This window comes from Nomascus leucogenys, chromosome 9 (genome assembly GCF_006542625.1).
Source record: "Nomascus leucogenys isolate Asia chromosome 9, Asia_NLE_v1, whole genome shotgun sequence".
NCBI classification, from domain to species: domain Eukaryota; kingdom Metazoa; phylum Chordata; class Mammalia; order Primates; family Hylobatidae; genus Nomascus; species Nomascus leucogenys.
In genome coordinates, this window is record NC_044389.1 from 25,179,910 (window position 1) to 25,197,665 (window position 17,756).

Sequence of the window (17,756 nt, forward strand, 5' to 3'; positions counted from 1 at the left end):
GACAATACAAATCAAATGTGGAGAGGAAATAAGAGCTCTCTTAGATTTCAGTTTGAAATTTATGTTTTCTACATCAACTAACCTTGTTGGATATACACAACGGTGTAGTATTTTGCTGTATTCTTTTGGATATACACAGTGGTGTAGTATTTTGCTTTATTCTTTATATGAAAATATGGGAGAAAACTAGAAGATTAAATTTCTTGAAATTAAGAAAATGATTTTCTTTAGTTGTTAACAATAACTATAATTATTTAGTTATTTAATTAGTTTTAGTTTGGCGATATCCCCAGAGTTTGTTCTTTCTTTTTGTTTTTTGCATGACAGAGATAATAGATTAATAGATGGGGTAGCAAAGTGTTTTATCATTTGAAATATTAGAAGATGAAGTGAGACTACAAATTTGACATATTGAGTGAGTAAAAAGCCCCTGATAGCTGAAGAAGGCTCTCTGGAAAGTTGTCCAGGAAGCCTTCTTAGGCTCTTCAGAGAAAACATATCCAAAGTGTGTTAGATTAGATCCATTCATATCAAAGAACAGTGATAAATGGGGTAGAGGAGTTGGGCTAGCTAAGCTACTATGCATTTGTATTGTTACACAGAAAAATACTCTAAAGCCTTTGAATGGCAATTTATTCATTCGTATTTTATCTTTGTATGATCTTTGAGACCTTGAGGTCATAGATTTTCTTATGTTCATCTGTATTGCCAGCAGCATGGACAATAATATTAGTTCATATTAAAGAGTAGACAATATTTTCTTCGAATAGCTGATTCTACAGTATTATAGAGTCTTATAAACTGATTTCATAAAATAAGTAATTTGTTTTAATTTTGTAATATGTCTATTGTTCTTATTTAAGAGGAACAAAATGAAGGAAGTCATAAATACATCAGGTCAGAATAGATCATGGATTTATATTTGCATATTTCCTGATTGTTAAAAAAGATAGAATTGCACTTTTCTAGCATGTATTTTCCCTCAGTCATGTATCGAAAATCTTTCAGCATTTTAGAAAGCATTTATACAGGATATAACATATTACCATTGAATCAATCATCTTGGATTTTTTAGTCTAATTATTTCACTTAGATTGTATCTTAATCTACGAATACATTTGAGTTAACAAATTTAGCACTGTGAACCCCTGAAAAATATGTGTCACAGCTTTAAGGTCACGTTATGTTATTCTCTATTGATTAAATTACAAGCATTTTTCAGGAGTTAAAAAATTAAATGTTTGAGAGTAAGCCTATAAATTTTGGAATTAATGAGCAACTATTATTGTGATCATGGTATAAAAATAACTTCTTAGAAGTTTTGTATTACTATATATCTTGAGATGCATCATCAAATTTAGGACTTAAATATTTTATTTCAAATGATCTCTTTTCAATATTTAAATTTTTATTTGTGTATGATATATTTAATATTATATATTTTATATATTATACATATACATACATTATGTACCTACAATTCAGATTTAAGTAAATTTATTATAGAAGTGAATAACATAAAAATTTATTGATATCAACTTAGGTTTGGAAAGATAACAAAGACATTTTTACTGTATTTTGAGGGAACATTATAATAAATTCAGCCTATAAAAGAAGCCCTATATTTACTGAAAAGATGGCACTTTGAAGCGATCTGAAAGACAATATACCAAACTGTATAGATCAGTGGTTTTATTCCAAATATGGTCACCAGAAGAGCAGCACTAGCATGTCTGTTTAAAATGCAGATTCTAACTCCTGTCTAATACCTAATGAATAAGAATCTCTGTCGTGAAGTTTCCAGATGATTCTGATAGGCGCTGAAGTTTGAGAACCCTTGGTAGAAAAACACTACTTAAAACTGTTTAGATGAGCTGATTTTTACAGGAGATAGCAAGAATTTCTCAAAGACGAAAGAACTTCTAATTTATGTTCAGGTCAAAGTCTTCCCTAGATTCGAAAGTGATTCTGATCATATAATTAGTGACAAAAATGGGTTGTTTGACTGTCAAATGTGTGCCAGAAGTACTAAGTATCCATAGTTAGAAACTGTCAGGGTCATGCCCCTTTGTCCTGGAAGTATGTGCACTGTTCCTCATTATTCTGCGTCAATCCTTTTCCTGCCTCCTTGCACCAAGCGATTTATTATTATTTTTTCACCTATTGCCTAATTGTCTCTGCAGAGTTACCCTTCCTGGCCATGTAATGTAAAATATGGCTATACTTCATATAGTCATATTTCTCATCAAAGTGGTCTGTATGTGTATCTCTCAGTACATATAAGAATTTAAAACTTTTAAAAATTTAATTTTCTGTCTTTATTTTATTTATTCCTAAACATTTCTCCAAAAGGAGAAGGCTACTTGCAGATGGACAGTATGGGTCTCATCAGTAGATGAATCTCTTATCATGCACTGATCCCGGCACATAGCAAGCATTTTTTTGGAGAAAAATAGAAATAAATATGGCACATGTGTATAAAGTGTTTAATTAACATTTTATTTGATTATTTTATAAATATGAATTAACACACTTTGAAGTATTAAGCCTAGTAAAGAGTGTTCTTCCCTGTGGGTGATATTTAAGAATTTTATTGGACCACTTCTCAGAAAAAAAATCAGATGCAGTTTACTATAATTCTTTTCTAATTTATTATCAGGTTGATTTTATCTCAATGTAAATGTATACATTCTTTAAAAAATGTATAAATCTTTTATAGCCATATCTTTCATTTTTCTAACTTGGTCAAATTCATTTATAAAATCACTTTGCATCTTGAGAAATTGCAATAGCTGAATTTGGGTTTCCAAATATGTTGTAAACCATGATTATTAAAAAAAAAAAAGAAGAAAACTCATTTCTCTTTTGTTGTTTTTAAAGTTCTGCGGCTCCTTAATATCCCTGAGGTTTTTTACGTTCCCACTCTAAAGTGAATAGAGAAAGGGAATCATTAGGGTGATGAATATAAATCATTCTTTTTTTCCAATATACCTTAGAAAATGAGAAAAAATTACCTTAAGTTATTTTGTTATTGTTTAGTAACTCTATATTCATATTCTAGGCATAATAAAGTCATTTTTATGAAAATATATTTTCTTGGGGAAAAAATCTCTGTGGAAGCTGTACACTTTAGGTAGCTTATTTTTCCTTTACATGACTTGGTTTTAGAGTATTCACTCCAGTTAAATAAATTATAAATATCGCTTCTCCTACTCATAGCACCCAACATAGTATTATAAGCAAGAGTCATTGTAATGTACTGACCCCAGCTACCAAGTGAACTTCTCAAATGAAAACATTCAGCTAGATTATGCATTTATGAATAAAAATAAATTTGCTTTTCAGGGAGTTTGGCCGCTGGAAAGTAAATAACCTTGCAGTTGAGAGAAGAAATTTCCTTGGCTCTCCTCTGCCTCTTGCCCCTGAATTCTTCCGCAACATAAGACTTTTGGGACGTCGACCCACACTTCAGCAAATCACAGAAAACCTTATCAAGAAATATGGGACACATTTCTTGCTATCTGCTACTCTGGGAGGTACGGCTCTTTGAACATATTTGTGCCTGTGTGTGCTTGTGCCTAAAACTGTATAAATCACAGAAAAGTGTTAATTAATCCAGATAGTTACAGTATGAATAGTTATAGAACTCATTCATTCATTTACCCAACACATTTTGAGTGATTATTAAATGTCCCACACAGTGCTCACAATTGTGAAGCAGAGGAATATTACTTAGTTTCTGCATGAAAGCTATTTACAATCTAATAACATACAAATATTTGACATAATTATTGCACTCTGTAAGGTGATATGGAAACTTTTATTTAAAATACATGAATGATAAGAAGTCACAGGTGGGGTCATCAATTCTAGTTATAGAGAGAAGAAAAGGTTTCTTGGAGTACATGTTAAATAACTACAATTACATTGTTAGCACCATTTTAGTGTTTCTGATTGTAGTTGATAAAGATTGTAGCTGGTACAGAAAAAGTGATAAACAAATAATTATGATGCATAATAAGAAAGTAGAAATGAATAAATGTCACTTTCTTGTATATGTATACATCAATGTATACATTTGTAAAAATTAAGGAAGCTATTGTGTGATATTGTTAAATACTATTTAGCCTTAAAAATATGGCTTTTTCATAGTGATGTGTGATTCAGTGTTTTGAATATACTTAAATGACATTTTAGGAGATAATGTGTAATAAGCAACATATGACATTTTCCTAAAATTAAAAAATAACCCAGAATTACATATATTTAATTTTGTATTTGACTTCAAATCATGTCCCACAATTGCATTTAGAAATAGATGTTACTTTTTCTTGTATTGAAGAACACTGCATAAAATTGAATAGGAAAGCCAGGAAAACAGTGAATCCCTGCTTTCTTGTCAGTTTCTTAATGGGTTTACCAAAGATAGCCAGTCTGATTCGCAACAATGGTATGGTGTCACAAAAGGCAGCTTGTTCATTTTTTAGCCTTAGAGGATGTCTTGTCTTTCCTTAACCTGCCAGCCCAGTCTTTCAGCAAGTCGTGTCAATTTTTTACACCAGAATATACCCCATATCAAACTCTTTCCTCACCTCCTCTCCGGCATCTCTAGACCAAGACATCATCATTTTTCTCCTACGATACTCAAATGGTCCCTTCTCCACACAGCTCTTTTAAAATCTTGAATCAGTTCATATTCACTGTTTTAATTGAAACCTAGAACTGGCCACTTAAAATAAAATCTAAGTGTCTCCCTATGGTTTATAAGGCCTTACATTGATGATCTGATGGATGCTAGCTTTAAACTCAGGCCTCTTCTCATTTCTTCCTCATGCTCTATTTTTCAGTCACAGTCACAATGATGTTAACATTTTTCTACCCAAATGTTATTTTTTCAGGGAGGCCTTTTCCTGACTACTCTTTCATCAATAGTGCCCAGTGAACCCCATTGTTCTCTACTATTTCATGATCAAATTTGCATTTATCACAGTATTTATTATCATGTGAAATTATTTTAATTATTTGGCTATTGGTTTATTATCTGTAGTTCTTGCATATTTTCTTAAAAACAAGGGCCTTAGCTGTATTGGTCACCACTTCATCCCCATGGCTATAATTGTCGTTCGTTTACAGTAGATTCTCATTAACTATTTGTTAAATGAATAAACAAGTAAGACTACACTTTCTTGGGAGATTGAGGTCATCCAAATAACTAGATATATGTAAACATTGGTAGTATAAACAGAGGATAATTTAGTTATAATTCAGGAATAATTCTGAGTGCACGCAAATCCAGAGAGCCAACTGGGTCAAATTCACAAATAAAGATTCAGAATTGATGAGAATCAGTACCCAAGTAAGAGTAGATAAGGAAGGCATGAACAGGTTGAAAAAGGAGTCGATACCTGAGCACATTGTGGAAAATAACTCTGGCATGGAATCTCAAGACATTAAAGGTGAAAAATATAGGTGGCTAAGGCAGAAAGAAAAGTCTGGCTATAAATACACACTATTTCTCCCTTACCTGGTTCCACAAATGAATAGTGATAAAATAAGAAGGTAAAGAGATCAGCCATATTCTTGTTGAATCCTGATTCTCCCTCCCCGCTTTTTAGCCAACTGTGAGACTTTAAAATCTATTAAGTAATTCCTCTGCATTTTAATTATTTAATAGAACAGGGGAGAATAACACCTATGTGATGGGACATAGAAAGGTTAGTATAAATGTTGAAAACTGTGCTTAGCACAGTGTGTGGTATAATTTAAATATGTGATGCATTGGAGTTGTTTTCATTATGTTAGTGTAGATAGCCAAAAATATAAAATATTTTAATAATTGTGAAGATTGATTCTGTGAAAGCTGTGTCTATTTGGCTTAGTAATGTCAATTATTATTAATGCAATAAAATCTGAAAGGTAAAATTTAAGTTATTTCTGTAACTCCTCCTGTGAAAAAGCTCAGTGATTTTGAAACACATACTTCATTATTATTATATAAGTGATTCAAAGCACCTGTAAGTATTTCAGAAGATAAAATATATTTTTCCAGATAAGAAAAGAAGGAAAAGACAGAGGAAAGACAGAAGAGATCAAAAAGTGCCAATGGTTCCCATAGACATTCTTGTTCCTTAGTTTCAAAATTATGGTGACTTTTAAATTTAATTGTTTTACTATGTTGGTATGATGGATGCCACATTTTGGCCTTAAGATTCATTTTTGTTTTGCATGTTGTTTTGTTGTATACACCATGTTTCAAAATTTATGAGATTATTCACTTGAGGTTGATTCTTCCAGTGATGGCAGTATGCTCTCCCTAAATGATTTTACTTCAGTTTTTTGAAAGTTTTGTTCAAGTGTTGCCTTAAAGGGGGAAACAGATGGAATTAACACCCTTACTCACTTTCTAATCTCTGAATATTCCTTGGATTGAGTTTTCATAGTTTTTTGTGCTGGAATTATTTTTCTTCTCAAAATGTTACTTTATTTTCCTGCGGGAATTTTTGTTCATTAAAGTTAATAGTTCAATTAAGATGCATGAAATTATTTAAATAGCTTAAGGATATAAAATATCTGTGATTAAAATGTATACTAGGAATGATTTTGGCAATTTTAAAATTATTGCTATTGTACTTACACTAAAATCTTTTTAGTGGCTGTGAGTTTATCATATAACCTTCACTTGTTTTACCTGATTGAACATGAAATTTTATTTCTCCATTTAAAAAAAATGGAGGTTTGTGGCATTTAAATTGAACTAATCTTCCCACTTCTTTCTCTTAATTAATAAAGACCAAGGAAAAACTTATAACACTAGAGTGTAATGTATATAAACAAACCTTTTAAACAAAAAGCCAGTTGTATTATAACTAGGTCCTTCCTAAGTATTCAATGTTTTTCAAAACAAGTTGACTATAAAATACTATCAGTTTTACAGTCATAAAAAGAAATAAATGAAAAATGACTTTTTCCCCCAAGAGTTATTTAGTATATCATATTATTGATGTAGATGTAAAACTTTGGGTACCATACTTGAAGCCTTTAATGGGATATTTTATGACAGATAAAGCCAGTGATTGAATTATCATAAAAATAAATTATAAAAAACATTCTTCAATATATATTATTTTCCCCATTTATTTTATTTTATAGCTACCAGACTGTTTATCAATATAGTAATTCAGCTTGCTTCTATTTTGGATAATGATACCTAAACTCCATCACTGTTTGAATATCTAAAATAAGCTACTCAATTGAAAGAATCAATCTTGAAAAAGATTGCACTTCTGAGGTATATTGATTTCTAGCTATGGAATATATTTAATGACCATTTTTGTAATACATTTATTATAATTCAATATATGACAAATACTAAAATTAAAGTGTATCTGTGTACTGAATATAAAATACAAAATATAAGTGAATATGACAAAAAATAATGACTTTAAAACTGGTGGGCTTTAATTAGGGAGAGAAAGAGAGTCTACTATAAAGCAACAAAACTGTGTTCTGGATCAATTTTAAAAGACAAAAGACTAAGGAACATAGAGACCAAAATATTCATTAAAAAGTTATTAAATGTTATAACAAAATATTTATAGAAATTTTAAATGTGTCCTTATCTGCATCTCCTGTATTATATAGACTTATCCACCCAGTCATAGTAGCCAGGAAACCTGTGGGTTCCTCCACTAGTACTCTTGCCTCTCTCAGCTCTAAGGCAGTGAGGAGTAAGAGGTGGAGTTTTCATGGGCAGCCTCTTTCCTACACTACGCCTTTCTGTTAACTCACTGCAGCTCTGTGGGCCGTCAAACACATGGTAACAGTGAGGATTGTTTACAAAAAACAATTCTTCATGTAGAGGAATGCAGGGAAAAAGTTTTCTTTTCTGAATATATATATATATATATAACCAAAATTTGTTTCATGATCAAATAGACAATATAATAAGATTTGTTAATTTAGAAAAACTTTGAATAATGGTTTTTATTCTAAGCATCATAAAAGCAAGTTCAGTTTGACCACTGTTATTGAATGTACAATTTAAAAAGCTATAATTAAATTATTAGCAGAAATAGTTACAATATACTTTTTTCATTTGCAAGTCCTTTTAATTTTTTTCTGAAAGCGTTTCTTAAGATAATGTAACTTTTGATTACTCTATGGCTAAACTTAAGCATTTTTTAGATATTTAATTTTGTTTCCATACAAAAAATATTCTCTTCATTGTTGGAATAAAAAATTCATGATCGATGTGCAAAAATAGTATTAACTTCCTACAATAGTGATTTAAAACAATGTATACTACCTCAATTCTCATGTAGTATATAGGTATATGTGTGTGTGTGTGTGTGTGTGTCTGTATGTAAAACTGCCTCCAATGTAGTTCACTTATCTAAAAAGTTTTACAAAATATTGTGTGTGTGTGTGTGTGTATGTGTCTTTTAAAGAAAGTGTAAGTTAGAAGTTAGTAAGATACAATATGGATAAAATATCAATTATAATTTTTTGGGTTATTTACCTTCCCATAAGAATAAGAACTCTGAATATGCTCATTTAATTTCAGAAATAGGCAATTCTCATTTTTCACTATGTGAATTATGTTCTGTATGAAATATTCACAGACAGTTTTTAATTCTTTGTTGTATGCCACCTTCTTTCAAAGTTGATTAACTGCTGTTGTTCTCATTTTCACTTGGTCTCTTAGGAAGAACAAATTTCTTTCATTTTAGTTTATAACATAATAAAGTTAATCCACCAAATACACACACATAATTTATTTCTTAAAGAAATACGAATAATTACTTGAGATGCATAGAATTACTTTCTCTAAGAATATATATTGTTTTAAAAGAAAGAAAAATAAATATTTTTGAAGATTCCTATTCTAGGAAATAATCAAAATAAATGTCATTGAAGGGGGAAAGGGACTGCTATACTGATATTTATTAAAATTAATCTTAAGATTACTGATATTTCTTAAGATTATATCAGTTTCTCTCGTTCTCTTTCTCTCTCTATATATATATATATATCACTGGTAAATAAAATAAAATATCTGAAGTTAAAGCAATATTGTTAATCTTTTTTTAATTGTTTACAAGGCAGTTATCTACTGAAGCAATTAAAAATCACTTATGTAAATAATAATAAGAATAAAAAAGAGCAAAATGTAATTAAAATTTCTATGTCAGTTGATCTTAGTAAAGGTGTTCGTGGCAACCAAGATAAAAGATAAATGTTAAGTTGTAGAACATTGGACACTTTATTATATTTTTTCTGGTTCTTTTATATAGCACAATGATAAGGTAGATAAATTACCTGTCTACTTTTTTGACAAATATATACTGAGTTACTTATGACAGTGCAAAACACCCAAGATCTTCCTTAAATGAACACTCAGGTCAATGATAAAGACAGACATTTAACTTGGTAATAAATGTTATTATGATTTAGAACCTCATTATTTGAGTGTGGTACATGAACCAAAAGCATCAGCATCAGTTTGGTGCTTGTTAGAAATGCAGAATCTCAAATTCCATCACAGATTAATGAATCATAATCTACATTTTAACAGGATCCCCAGATGATTTATATACACATTAAGTTCAGACAACACTATTTAAAGTGTCTATATAAATTTAAGGTATAATCAACTGTTCTGAGAAATAATCTTAAAAAAATCATAGCAAGAGTTTGTAACTATACATACCAAAAATGTTTTAAAAAGTACTTGTTATATCATTGTAAATAGCTCCAAAATTAGAAGTAACTTAATTGTATTTCACTCAGGCTAGATTCATTGCCACCTAACCTCAGAGCTATTTATTTCCAGTTCCTTTATTTTCATGTTATTGTATCATGTTAGAGTATCATGGTACCTTCAAATTTGCTTAGAAAATTTATAGTCTATTCTTGAGGGTAACTCTTAATAATCATAAGATCAGTTGCTTTCCTTTGGGATACTTTGCAAAACATATTATGTTTCTTTGTCAAAGTAATATAAGGTTAGCTCTTTCCTTCCCATAATATTTTGCAGATGCCAATTGGTGTTAAGCCAACATGTCTATTTCTTAACTATCCTAATATATTTGGTTCTGCTTCTTGCCAAAAGCCTATTTCTCTAAGATTTTTTTTTTCTTCTGATGTATATTTGTTTCTAAAACACTTTTTTCCCCACAATACCATACTAGTGGATTAGTAGATAGATCTCACCAGGCTGTGTACCTTTAACATGTGGAGGTTAAGAAGGATGATTATCAGCCCTGAGAGCAACATGTAACTGCAAACTCAATATAATTTCAAAAACGCAACAATAACAAAAATATTGTAAGGCTTTAGCACAAGTAATAATATGGCTTATCATTGCCAAAAAATGGACAACCTTTTTGAGGCAAAAGTCTACATAAAAAGTAAAACCTACAAACAATTACACTTAAACAATATTTTCAATGTATATTTCTATGAGAAGGATTTTCACTCAAATAGTATTTTTCAATAACTACAAATCACTCCAAGGCAAGACAGTCATTCAGAATAAGATATTCAAATGTAAGGAAGTTGAATGACCAGGAAGACATCTGCCATAAATGCACTAATTTTTTTCTGGGCAGAATGTAAACATTATAGGAAAACGGACTAACTCAAGGGCAGTAGCAATCGCGAAATAAAATAAAATATATCCAACTCTTAAGAGTCAGCCTCACAGTAGTAAAAAAAAGACCCAAATTTTAGTTGATCATAACAATAATTGTTGCTTCTAACCAATATTATATGTTGGTTTTTGTGGGTACCCTGTGATTCTGATCTATGGGTCTTGGGAATGAAGAAGGGCTCTTTTGCAACATGCCATCCTCCTGGCAGGGGTAAAAAGCAAGAGAACAGGTGTAATTTTGTGATGTCTGTCCAAACCTGCATTACATCAACATCTGGCTCACTTGTATTTCACTGATCAAATCATTCTCCTTCCTTCTAATATCAGAATAAAGATAATGCATCATGAACTGCTCATAGTTGTTCTCTACAATGGATCATGAATCTATGTATGCATGTTTGCATTTATGATGCTGTTGTAAATAGTTGCAAAGAACAAAATAATCTACCACATTGTCAATATTGATTTACCTGTAGGATTCTTCGTATCATTGTTTTATCTATTATTTTTAGTCTGTTTCTATCCTTAATAACTAGATATACAAGAATGCCAATTGAGAAAATCCAAGTGAGAAGTAAATAGTATGAAAGTTCTTTAATTTCTATTTCTCATTGACTCGACATAGATGATTTGAAAATCAGAGTGGAAAAATACATAATTTTAAGGGCCACATCTTATAAAAAATGTCAAATTCTACAAGCCAACCATGGTATAACATTAAAATGGCGAGTTTTGTTTGTTTTATTGTCCCCTGTTTCCCATTTTCTATGAAAGCATCCTTCAATATGTGTTTTTAATGACCATAAACCACCACAAAATTTTAGTTGCACAAGACACAGCTGCATGATTTCTATGTGGAATAGTCACATCTTTTTATATCCACAGTCATTAATCCTTTTGCTGCCTAACAGACTCAGAATGTTGAATCATTTTCAAAACCACATTTAGTTTTTACGAAATGTGTGGATGTCCTTTGGAACCCATGTCATGCTTATGAGCTACAGCTGGTTTAAAAAAATGAATAAAAATGACTTCTGAACACGATTATTTAGTTGATTGAATAACACTATTTCAGTTTTCAAATCTGAACATTGTGTGTCATTTACATAGGTTCTGACGAATTGTTATAATTTAATGCTTGTGGAAAAGTTACAGTAAAAATTGAGAATGCATTCTCTCAGGTCGTAAAAATCTCAAACAACTGTGAAGAAGATAATTACAAAAGTATGATAGTTATACACAATTGAAAAAAAAAAAAAACAGATCTCTTACAGGAAAGAAATAGGCCTATTCTCCATGTAAATTGAGTGCCCTTCTCAAAATTTCTTAAATATTCAATACTCCATGATTTATAAAAGTTGAAGCTTAGCACAAGGTAACAAGTTTACATCAAATAGTCGTGTGCTCTGTTTTAAGTAAGGGTTTTAAACAGGATATTCATTAAAAGAACTATTACGGTGATTTAAACTGCAGATTTAAGTTGCCTCACATGCATATCTGCAAGGAAAGCTTTTGTATACATGGATTAAAATTATACTGTAGAGAAGAACCATGAGCAATTTATTAATGGATTACCTTTATCAGGCTATTAGAAATGATAACCCACTACTATTATTAGTAATCCTATATATTTTGATTATAAAAACCATTAGAAACAATTATGACTAAGTTCCGATTCCTGTGGTACAATTAAAAAACTATGAAATCCTAGCTTATGAAAATTTAAAACTTCCTCATCAACTGTTGGGTCTTAATAAAAAGGAAAAGAGAGAAAGATAACATTTATTGCACTCATAATATATGCTCCACCAGGTACTGTAGAGGGATTATATTATTTAATCTTCCCAGATAATTGAAAGAAGAGTATTTTCTTTGTTTTAGAGATGGGAATGCTAAGTACCTATGCAACTTTACCAAAGCCCCACAGTCAACAAGTAGAGAGATGATGTGCTATTACTAAGATTTGCCCTTACATACCTGACTCTAAACCTCATATTTCATTTGCCCTCATTATGTCATATTGCCTTTTGAATTCTTTAATTGAAACCAAGCCAATTAAAACACAAGCAATGTAGAATTAGTAATAAAAGTGTATTATGGTATACACCAATATATTATCATCTGATTTTTCTTGCCTGAAATACATATTCTTCACGACAGAAGTAAGAAGTCATATTAATCCATAACTTACAAGCAAATGTGGACACTGAAAAAGAATTTTTTTAAATCTCCTGTAGATAGAAAATGAAACCCCTCTTATTTGTGATGATGATGTTAGACCACCATTTTTCTGTGTTCATCTTTAATTGCCTCAACATGTATTAGGTTTGTATTATCATCCATGTCGTTACAATAAGGACTATGCTAAAATGGTGATCCCTACTTCTTGTTATGTGTCACTTTCCAGTTGTGTCATGGGACAACCTAACATGTGCAAAGTATTCCTAAATCAAATTGGTTTTAATTCACTGTTTAAAGATGAGCATGTGCCCCAGCTATTTTGGGGGGTGAAGTATGGCTCAATTGGAATCCTATTAAGAAGAAATTAATGATGCACCATGCTTACCTGAAAAGCAAAGACATATGTAGAAATACGGTATTTATCTGAAAAGCATTTATCTGAAAATCAACATAGATAGCAATATGATATTTAAAGAACTGTGGTGGGAGATCTTTGCTCTCTGTATATGGTTGCAGACTATAGGACAGGGCTAAAGAATTTGTAAAAGTAGAAAGGCCAACTTCTCGTCACAAATAAGATAAACTAGCTAAATTCACTAGAAACTTCTAAGTATGGAATGAGTTGATTTATGCAGCTCTGAATAATAGAGAATAATATATTAACAACTTTCAAATTCTTACTAGATTCCAGTGGTATTACAAACCCTTTGCAGCTATCTATTTCAGCTTACAGCTGCTCTTTGAGAAAATAATTACTATGCTAATGTTCCATAAGAGGAAACTGAGTCCTAAGATGTGTTGTTCAAGATCATTCAGTTACTAAATTGAAACCAGCATTAGAACCCAAATCTGTTTGATAGCAAAACTTGGTACACTTACATCTAAACTAAAACTAATTCTACATTTCTGTCTTCCAGGACCTCATAAACCAGTGAAAGAATACCTTCTATTGGTCTAATTATCTCTTCTGTTCAACAACATATAGATTTTCTATTAACGTTGCAACACCTTCAGTAATAGGAAAATTCACTACTATACAGAGGGAGACTTACTGAAAATGACTCTCTTCACATATTTAAAATGGCCTTCTTACATCTCCAGGAGGAAAAACTAATGTCCAATTGGTTAATTGGATTGATGTTTTGAATTTATTACTCAACTGAAGAAAATATTTGATGTAATTATTATGTTTTTAAAAACGTGTAAGTCTCCTTCCAAATACAAGAATCTGTATAAAACATTGAATGCATCAAGGTTGAACTTGGATGCTTCTTCAACATTTTAATGCATTTTCCAAGTGTAATCATCCGGGAATAGCCTAATCCTTTAGAGTTTTATTTTAGCCATAGTATTGGTTATGAACTTACCAATTACTTCAGGATATTTTTATTATGAAACAATATATTTTAAACCTGGGCCAGATGTAGAACAAGAGTTACGAATACTCGTCCCATTATGATTTTGTCTTCAATGACTTTTCAAAGATACCCAAAGTAGAGATATTTGTACAAGGAACACCCATATACTCATATGTAACAACATACTGCATCAAACCGTACTACTATGAATATGCTGCTCATACACCAGGTATAAAGTTTATTGATTCTTTGTACCTTTGTTCGCCTTCAGAATATATTCCAAAAATTGATTTACATTCAAAATACTGTGTTCTTAAGTCACTTATTTTTACAAACATGATATACAATTATTATCACTGGATTCTGTTTTTATTTTTTAGGGATGGCTTTTAAAATTTGATATAATTTTATTTTTATTAATAAATAAATCATTTTTAAAATGTTTCTAGTGCTTAAACAACATGATAAAATATATTCAGAGAAATCTTTCTTCCAAAAGTGTTTCTTTAAATATCATATTTCTATCTATGTTGATTTTCCTGTTCCTGTAGATAAATATTCATAAATACTTTTGGTTAATCCTTCCAGTGTTTGATGATTTTTTCCAAATAAAAAGAAATATACACATATATGTTTATACTTGTATCTACCCTTTTCTTATAAAAAACTCTTAGGAAACAATTTTTATCCACTTTATGAGATCTCCGCAGAAATAATCTTTGCTGCCTTCTTCTGGCTGCAGTGTTCTACCGTATGGTTGTAACCTAGTTTATTCCTACTGATAGGCATTTATGTTGTTGCCAAATGTCAATAATAAAGCCACAGTGAGACATGCTTTGCATATTTTAGTCAGTCATCCTTTGAAATACATTCTAAAAAGTAGGATTGTGGAGTAGATTATTGATAACTATTGCCAATGTTCCCTCTATGTAAGTTATATAATTTTGCAATCCCACCAACAATACATCAGAAGGCCTGTTTATTTCCACTTTTCCAATAGATTTGCCCAAGTTGTCAAAGTATGGATTTTAGCAAATTCTGTCATTGCAAAGTAACATACCAATATACTTTTAATTTCTATTTCTCATGCTATGACTTAGATTGAATGTATTTTCAAATCTATGGTGGGGTAGTTTTATCTCTTTTTGTCTGAACACTCTTTTCCTATTTATTCCTGTTTTTCTATCTGATTCTTGTTTTTCTTTTCCTTGATTTCTAGGAGTTCTTGGAATGTTAGAGGAATTAACCATTTGTCCGTTATATAAGTTGTAAATATTCCATATCAATGCAATTTGTTTTATTGTGATTTTGTGCTAAGAAAAAATCTGGTTTTACTTGTTCTAATTCATAAATGTTTTATGTCCTTACTGCTGGATTTTTAGTTATGAATTATTTCCTTCCTTTGTATTTTCATGAACTTTCCTCTAGTACTCAAATGGTTTCATTTCATTAAATATCATGTCTCTAATCTGTTTGGAATTTATCCTTTGATAGAATCGTCTCCCTTGTTTTCCAAATTGCTATTTAGGTGTCACTTAGTAAAAAGTCTGTCTTTTCCCAAGGAATTACTATCCCATTCTTATTACATGCGAAATTTCCACATATACTTGTTATTTTATGGGAATTTTTCCTGTTCTACTTTGTCTGCCTGTTCATGTGTCAGCCTGCACTGTTTAATTATACAGATTTTACAATTTGCATTCAGATATGGCAAGATGTTCTCATTCTTGCCTATTCTTTTTAAAAGTCTGTCTTACTTTTTTCACTTACAATTCATTATTGACATGATTAATTTTCCTGCTTCCAGGAAACAAAAAAAGATCTGTTTAGTTTTTTTAATTAGATTACATTGTTTTATATTAAGATAAACTGATATATTTTGATGTTGAATATTTATGCTCAAGAAAAAAATCGATCATGTCATTTTATAAGGTCTATTATGGCAACTTTCAGAAGTGCTTTACAAATCTTTTCATGTACGTTTCACATTTTTTGTGCCATTTAAATGGTGTGATCTAATCCATTATTATTTATACTTAGTTAATATTCATGTGTTTCAGTCTATTAATAGAGTTAGTAATATTTTTATTACTTGTTTGTACCTTACTAAGTTTTGTTACTGTATATGTGCAGTAATTTGTCTATTAAATTTTGGATTTTCACCTGCATAATCATATTATCTGCGAAATAAACATAGTTTAAGTGTTTTTTCCGACACTGTGATTCTAATTTGCATTCTCTTCTATATTTACATTTTAATATATTTATTAGCATGTTGAATAATAGAAGCAACTGTGGTTATGTTTGGTTCTGATTTTAATAGAGATGCCCCCTGTGTTTCCCCATTAAGAAAGTTGCTGGCTTTTATGCTTAGGATACTATATTTCACTTCTTTAAAGAAGTATTTACAAGGTAGAGTGGCTCATGGCAGCAATCCCAGCACTTTGGGAGGCTGAGGTGGGAGGATCACTTGAGGCCAGAAGTTTGAGATCAGCCTGGGCAACACAGTGAGACTCCATCTCTATGGAAAAAAAAATATTATTCATTGATTCCTAATTTATTAATTCTTAGTTAATAAATAGTTATAATTATTCATAAATGTATTTTAAGCAATAGAGGATAGCAGCGTTTTTGCTTCCGGATATGTTAATATGCTGAATTATATTAATGATTTCCTACTATTGAGCCAGTTTTGCAGTATTGGAATTATCCTATTGGTCATGAGATATGCATTTTTAATATTTACTGTTGGATATTGTTCATTATTGTTTTAGTCATAATTTTGCTTCAATATTTATGAATTGTAAAATATATTGCATATGATGATTTTTAGATATCTGCTAATTTTACACTCAGTTTATAAAAATAGAGTTAGAAGTTTTACATTTTCAGTATTATCAATTGTTTTATATTTAAACTTCAGGCAAAAATCCATTGTGAACTATTTGGGTATGTTAATTTTTTGGGGGGAGTGGGGAAGGTGTTCTGTGACACCTAATCTTATTTGCAATATGTTTTAGAAAATAGTTCTTCCATGTTTTTAAGTAAATTTTCTATTCTCTGTTTTATTATATATTTATTCTGTCAATTCGTTATGTAATTTTCTTTCTCCATGAAGAAAAAAAGTAGGTTGACTAATCGGTGTTTTTTCTCCTGGAAGAAGCTGCTTTTGGTTGTGTTTATCATTTCCACTCTTTTTAAAAACAGCTAACACCTGCTTTTACCTTTGTATTTATTTTTATTTGATATAAGCTTTTTTGTCATTTTTCTTTGATTTTAGAATCATGTAGTTAACTCATGTATGTTATGGGTATTTCTCTCAGCAGTGCGTTAGCTGTGTTCCTTAAATTCTGATGTATAACATTTTCCTTTAAACTTTGTAATTTTGCCTTAAGTTATCCTATCATTCAAATATTATACAATAGGGAATTTTCACATGTAATATCTTTTTAAATTTTCTGTTAACTTTTAGGTTTTTTATTGCCATCAGTGAGTCATACTATATTCTTACAAATTTATGGAATTTACTAAAGGTTTCTTTGTAACAAAATACATGGTCACCTTTT

The 17,756-nt window shown here is 30.4% G+C and overlaps 1 protein-coding gene across 4 annotated transcripts in view; it reads left to right on the forward strand.

Moving 5' to 3' along the window:
• BRINP3 (BMP/retinoic acid inducible neural specific 3) overlaps positions 1–17,756 on the forward strand; it is a 378,132-nt gene that overhangs the window by 186,165 nt on the left and 174,211 nt on the right. For all 4 annotated transcript variants that reach the window (XM_003264480.4, XM_030818732.1, XM_030818731.1 and 1 more), the window contains one exon: positions 3,346–3,536. In XM_003264480.4, the coding sequence (XP_003264528.1) occupies positions 3,346–3,536 (191 nt within the window). The remainder of the gene's footprint in view (positions 1–3,345; positions 3,537–17,756) is intronic.